This window comes from Tuber melanosporum, assembly GCF_000151645.1.
Source record: "Tuber melanosporum whole genome shotgun sequence assembly, scaffold_1, strain Mel28".
Classification (NCBI taxonomy): domain Eukaryota; kingdom Fungi; phylum Ascomycota; class Pezizomycetes; order Pezizales; family Tuberaceae; genus Tuber; species Tuber melanosporum.
Window position 1 is genome coordinate 666,118 of NW_003298755.1, and position 7,530 is coordinate 673,647.

Below are 7,530 nucleotides of genomic sequence, written 5' to 3' on the forward strand. Positions count from 1 at the left end.
ATGACTGCCTCTAGGGGCCGTTATGCGTGCCGATAGGGTGCTATGTGGCCATCATGCGGAATGATATAGAATGGAGTAGAACCTAATAGTTATTCAGGGGCTGTGGATAGTTGTAGAAGACTAACTGTATATATGTGGAGAGCACCATAGTTGGTATTACATCCACTTGTGTATCTCAGCTCACTACCGGCATGTTTACAATAAGTAGTGTTTTACTCCCGCAGTTCTATTGTGGATGCAGCAGCTAAAACACTTCTGTCCAGTAGATGTTAGTATACCACACAGTAGTCTAGTTCACTACAGAGAATCTTTAATCTGATCCGTGAAGGTTGGCTAGACAGCACAAGGCAGTTTGGTACTTGCGAACACAGAGTCGTGTTAGGGAGCAACTGGCAGTATACAAATCTACTTAAATATATGCGAGTTCTCGTCTACTCTGGCAATCAACACCCTCTCAAGATGTGGACTTCATTTAGTACAAGCTAGAACTTAACAATCTTAATATTTACTGCTTTGTTTTTTCCACTCTATTCCTAAAATATTAAGATTTTAGCAGATTTATTCTAAGAAGAATTCATTTCAGTACATTCTTAACCTGCCGATCTCTGTTCCCAGTGGGAGTTTCCATAAAACAGAGTGTTCAGCAAATAAGATTAGTACAAGTGATATATGGGAAACTGAGTGCAAAAACAACACTGATTCCGTGATTCGAGTACAGCCGTTAGATACTAGAGTAAGGTTACTAAACAAGGGCTAAAGGATAGCAGTAAATCATGATCTCTATATAAAGCAAGTAGATTTAGTTTGTGCACATGGACAATTGATAGTCAGAACCTGTATTGCAATCTGGCTACCTGTCAGAATTTATGTAAGTATCACTCCAAGAATCAGCTTAGTGGTTAAAAATAGAATCTTTACAGGTGCAGGTGTAATTGATTCGGATTATATGAGTAAACACAAAGTATTAGTATTCGACCATTGAGTTGTAGACTGTAATATTTGGACTATTCCTATATCGTCCAATGAGTCATAGAAAAAATCAATGCCCCAGATATGATGGCAATCGATGGCCTGGAGAATACCAACAGATGTATAGCAGGATTGGGGGGTACAGTCAATGCAATCAGAGCTGGCACTATCCGCGATTTGGAACCTGTAGTCAACCTATTATAAGTATTAATCGACAAGAACAAACTGTAGTATGATGCCACTAAAATAGCTGAGTGAACTCTTGTGACCAGTGCCATACTACACTGCAAGGAATTAAAGATATTCAATTTTGAATTCCTGGAGTAAATGCTCAGTACTATTCTGGGAGATAAAGAATGACTTAGAAGAAGGGAGGAGTTGGAGACATTACAAGACTAGGGCAAACCTGTTACGAAGGATTGATCCATATCTGACCAATTACTTTATTGACCTTAATACCAAAATAGCAGAGGGCTGCTATGAAGTTAAGATAACAGGACATTGCTGACAAGAAAAAACCCTTAAAATAATCATGTGAGATTTCTATTGGAATGGTTTGACAGATTGGATAAATAATACTGTGTGATCATATAATGATTTTCCACATCATAAATCACTATGGTATGTAAAATACCCTATATTACAACTACTATCAATACCTTATTCATCTTGGGCATCGATATCTACAGACTTCATTTCATAATTACCACAAAGTCAAGGATGTTCCCAAATCATGGTAGTAGTAGACTGGTTTGCAAAAATGAACCCCTTTGTTGGACTAGAAGGAACAGCTACAGTAAAAGATATAACTACAACCTTTGTAAAAGAAATATGAAAGCTACATGACTTACTATCAGAAATTGTTTTAGACATAGACTCAAAGTTTGCAGGAGAATTCTGAGAGTACCTGTATAAAATAATAGACATAAAAAGAAGGATGTCAAGAGCATACCATCTACAGTGGGATATACGAACTGAGCAAACCAACTAAGTGCTGGAATATTACTTACAAAATTTTGTCAATTACAATCGAGATCATTGATACTAACAGTTACTCCTAACCAAACATGCCTATAATCACTCAGCCTCCAATACACATGGAATGACTCTATTTTACTCAAACTACCAATTTCATCCATAGACTGAATTGAAGAAAGAAGATGAAGTACAAAATCTAAAAGTCAGTCTTTCTCCAAATTTAATACAAACTATTTGTTAGCAAGTATGTCAAACTCACAAACAGACAAAAGATGTTATGGCTAAATATTATGAGTAAAAGGCCAAGCCACAACCAGACTTCAATGCTGGCAATAAAGTAATATTAAATGCAGAAAATATTCACACATGTCAGAAATCATAAAAACCAGGACCTAAATTGTATGGGTTATTTGTGAGCTCAGAAAAATGAGAGAGCTGTACATTCAAGCTGAACCTTCCTGATAGTTAGAATATATACAAAGGATTCTGCATATCCTAGTTAGCATCCTACAGGGAGTCGGTATGTGCAAACTGCCTATATCCTCCTAGGGACTCTAAGGATATTGAGGATGACTTACAAAGAAAGATAGAAAAATCTTAGTAGCGAAATGTACCTGTACAAAAAGAGAGTATACTGGCACTATCAAGAGGTACCTAAGCTAGAGTACTTTGTGAAATGGAAAGATTGTTCCGAAGATGAAAACACATGGGAGCCTGTAATAGGCATAGATAATATGAGAGAAATGGTGCAAAAGTTTCACCACAATAATCCAGAAATGCCTAAGAGGTCAAAGCAAGAATAACAAGGAAAAGGTTTTCCAACTGTGGTCTTGGAATTGCGGGAGGTTTTTTGCCCTGCCTTTATCACGTCTTGAAGGAATTAATGTTTAATGTTTTATTTTTATTATTACTTAAAATTTCATTTTTTTTTATTTAAATTGTACCTAAGAAGCTATTAGAGGCTAAGCCTATGAGACAGGAGCTCATATGAGGAGTATCAGAATCTGATACCTAGGAACTACTCTAAGTAGGGTAAACCTGCTCAGAATCGAAATCTCTGATCAACAACACCCACCTCTGGCCCCTTACCAAGCCCACACATTATCACATATATCTATCTGAGTTAGGTTCTGTAACCGTAAAGCCACAAAATTAAAGGTATCCGAATAACACTATATATATTGCTATCATCGATTCAACCAGATCCTGTTCACAGAATATTTGAGAAAGGGCCGTTTCCAAGTTCTGGGAAGTGGAATAGAGTGAATCTGTCAACTGCTCAGAGAGTTACTACACTTCAAAGATAGAACTTCTTGGGCGTATATAGTAAGTAACAGGAAGTTTTGCAGCAAGGTATGATATTGAATGTTATAGGATCTATACAAAAAGCCAACACATTCACATCCACTCTATAATAATTAGAAGAGTTTAGAACTCCCAGGAAACACTATTGTAGAAGCTAATAGACTTCACAGAGTGTAATAACTAGATCATAGAACATATTGTAGTTATCAAAATTATTACCAATACTATACAATAGCAGAATACCAACGACCTGGAACAACCAGAAGTTGTAGACTGAGGGATTATCTACCTATCCTCATTCAGAAAAAATCTATCAGTCAGATCAGGAGTTATCAAGGTTCCAAGTCAGTGACCTAGGAACATTACATATATGAATACTCTTGCAGACATGGACTTAAGATAAAACTGATCCTTTTATCAATCAGAAAGGTAATTGGAACCAACAGAGTTCCACTGGAGAACTAAAGTCATAAGTCCAAAAACTCTGATGATCAGAAAATTACAATTGGAAACAATAAAGTTTTCAAAGAAATAAAACTGTAAGTGCCAAATAGGATATGATATTTTTCATGGTCACCTGGTATTCGTACTTTTGGAAAAGGACTGACGTTCTGGGTTTAATTCGAGATGTATATAATTTCTGAGTTAGATGTATTCCATGAATACTCAGATGCTAGATATAAATATTGAAATGCCTCCCAGGCTTTTAGATATTATGGAGCAATAGTGAAGAGACCTTAACTTTATATTATTGTTTATATGATTCTATTCTACTCTATTTTACTCTTAGTAGTCATAAACGAAATGATCATATCTTGAATCTTTCTTGACAAATCTCCATCTATGAAACAAATCTCAATTAGCCTAGATGATTATGAGTCTATACACATTGTCTCTACTTAATACTTGTTTTGAGTCCATTTCTTTGTATTTCTTAATTCAACTCTTCTCTTATTTCCTTGAATTATATGATTACTATTACCCAAACCGCTTTTAAATACATTTTTTCAATCATTTAATTTCATGACTACCTCTCTAATTCCTTCTTCCTTCACTCTCTTCTTCATCCTTTTCCTCTTTCTTTTTTCCTTTCACTCTTCTGTTTTTATTATTACTTTTCATACTCTTTTTCTTTTTCCTCAACAGGCTTAGTACCCCCTCTTACAATTCCTCCAATAATAATTTACCTCCACCCCTCCCTACTCCCCCTGTTCCAAATTTCTTCCATTAATTCTTCTCCTATTACCTTCCACCCACCCATCCTGTAAATTTCCCTTATCCTCCAATTCCCTTTCCCCACCTCTTCCTACCACATCTTCTCCCTTTCATTTTCCAGATCCTACCTCCTTCATACTTCCTTTTGCACTCTTGGTTGTTGTCCCTCAGGTCTACACCCAACCTAAAGACTCCCTGGTGAGATAACTGTTGTAGTGTCAAGTGCTACTTATTCATTACCAACTCTTATTGTGTAAAATCTCGCTATTGTTATTTCAAAAATGAGGTGAATAGCGGACTTCGTGTGTGTTGTTCCGATTCCTCTTGCCAGTTACCTGTACCGCACTCTACGAGTACGGTACCTTAATTCCTCGGGCCTACTGTGACAAATTATTGCGCTACCCCTCTTCCTACTCCAGATTGTGCAAATATGCATTTTACATAGAAGTCCCGAAGCCGCCGAATCTCTTTCACCTTTTCCCATTGTTCGCTTGGTCTTTGCCTGTCGCCTTGCTTGTGCTCCTCACTCTCTCCTCCACTCCTATTTCCCAATCCCTCTTGAGTGATAAGAACAGCGAGTGAGCTAACGCGGATGTAATCAGAAGCAGAGGAGGAAACGAAATAGTTGCTCAGTAGTCGCAGTGGCAACGCGGGGGCTGTGGGCCTTTGGACCCTGAGTGTGCATGTGTTTGGGCGAGCAATACCGGTCTTACAACCCCCTCATTCCATGTTATCATACCACAAATTCTCTCCAATCTTCCTCACCTCCCCCTTTTCTGTTCGCGCCACCCGGTTTGTTTTCTCGCTTCTCTAATCGCCACCCCCCCTTCACACTTATTTTCATCACGGAGTTTGGTTTCTTACGGAATCCTCACCTGTCCGTTTGTTGTTCCCTGGGTCGATTTCAGCCCTATCCGCTCTTTTATTCTTCAACATCGGACGCATTTGATTGTCGTCCCCATAACAAGGCTTTCGCAGTCCACACGCACTAGCTTCTATTCTCGTCTTATTTGGCATTTCAATCATCACGGAATTATTTGTCTTGAATGGTCTTGTAATTCGTTCCCTCTCGCTTCTTTGGTTGTAGTTGCCTTCCTCTTCTAGAGGTTCGGTCGCGCCTCGTATCTCTCAATCATGAGCAACGCGACAGGTATGTTAGTCTGTCTGGAACTTTATTCCCTCGCGCTGGATTGTTGATAGTCGGCTGACTTTCACAGCTACCACTCCTAGTCCCAGTCCCCCCCCTAATCCCCCTCAGACTACCCTCGCTCCAACCACGCACATAGATACAATTATCACTACAGCCTCTGCCTCCTCACGGAGGGTCACAACTACCGTTATAACCTCTACCTCAGTTCCGTCGGCAACAGCATCAGCGCCACACTCAAAGATCTCGCGACCGTCGTCTACAGGCTCATTGACATCCAGTTCGAGTTCTGCTTCCGACACATCTCCAACAGCTGCTGTCACGGGTGGTGGGAGGAGTGGTGGCGGACTAAATGGAACCACAAGGGTTGTTGTGGCGGTTGTGGTTCCGATAATTGGTGTCGCGTTAATCGCGATTGGATTGTTGTTTCTTTGGAAGCAACGACAAAAGCGCAAGGCTGATGCGGAAGCCCGAAGGAAAGAGGTGGAGGAATATGGCTACAACCCAAACCAAAATCCCCACGGAGGTGCCATCGCCGGAGCCGCCGCGGCTCGGGGTATTGATGGCGAACCTGGTCAGTATGAGATGGCAGAAAGCGAAGCCACCGGTTATAGAGGATGGGGATCAACGAACGGTGGTAGAAAGTTATCTGGGATGGGTTCTAGCGTTGCAACCAGTCAGCAACCACTGTCGCCCGTTGGAATGGGTTTTTCTGAGGGAGGATATAATAGACCACTAGAAGGTCCTGATGGGTATGCTGGTGTCGCTACATCTCCGAGCGCATCGAATTTTCCTGCAGGCAATACACCCTCCACCGATGGACACTCTCTTGCTCCTCTAATTAACTGTCGTGGCAATCCTCCTAGTACTGCAGATTCTAGTGTTATTGGCGCCATGAATGGGCCACAGACGGCGGATAACTCGGAGGGGATCCATCGAGGAATATCTAATGCATCCTCCAACTATTCTGCCGTTACACACTCGACAAAATCCGATCGGGGCCAGCCCCTCTCACACCACGATGCCCAGTACTATGGTGCGGATGCCGTATACGATGACGGATACTACTACTCTAATCACCCGCCCCACCAATACTCCGATGATGCGGGGTCTGCACAAGTGCCAGTGATAAGGGATGTCCAAGCAAGAAGGAACACACGCATCGAAACTCCGACAAACACTCACTTCCCCCAGCAAGGAAATACTGGTAGCGGAATCGCGCAGAACTTTTGAAGATAGGGAGGTTTAGGTGCAGTCTGCGTGACGCAAGTTCTTCCCTGTATCGTCCGGTCTCAGTGTTCCAAAAGTTGGAATGATTTCCATACTTTCAGTTTCACCCACCGAGGAGTATCCTATCTCTGTAGTTCCTTTTCTCGTACCACACTCAATCTTCCGTCTTACTTGGATACCCCACCTTAGCATCCATTCTCGGGGTAACTCATTTTCTTGCAACATTTATTTTTCCGCTATAAAGGCACAAATTTTCGCATCATTTACCCTTTTATGTCACTCGCCGTTCTTTCAAGCCTTTTCACATTCAAGCGGGTTGTCACTACTGATCTTACGTTACCTCCCAATATGATTCAACTTTTTCTTGCATGTTTTCGATCAATACCTTTTCCAAACCTTTAGTTGGGGAGGATATCTACCGGTAATCTAATGTTGGAACTACATTCTTTTTCTAGTTTATTTTGCTGTTCCCCACTTCTCGAGTACCGGGGTCCCAGATGTGATTTCATTGGTGGAGTGAGGTAATGATAATCGGGGGGAATGATCAGTCGATGAGGGGGGATGGGATGGATGGATGGATTAATACCGTCGATTGTTATCGTGAGCTATGATTGGAGGGCGGTGATGGAAAAAGGTGCTTCTTCTTTTTCTTTTCCACGATACCGTCAGTGATAGGATGTAGACGT

The 7,530-nt window shown here is 40.9% G+C and overlaps 1 protein-coding gene; it reads left to right on the forward strand.

Moving 5' to 3' along the window:
* Positions 1-5,206: 5,206 nt before the first annotated feature.
* GSTUM_00003874001 (uncharacterized protein) lies at positions 5,207-7,318 on the forward strand. XM_002835070.2 has 2 exons: positions 5,207-5,617; positions 5,685-7,318. The coding sequence occupies exons 1-2, from the start codon at positions 5,602-5,604 to the stop codon at positions 6,845-6,847; spliced, it is 1,179 nt and encodes a 392-aa protein (XP_002835116.1). The 5' UTR covers positions 5,207-5,601; the 3' UTR covers positions 6,848-7,318.
* Positions 7,319-7,530: the final 212 nt, after the last annotated feature.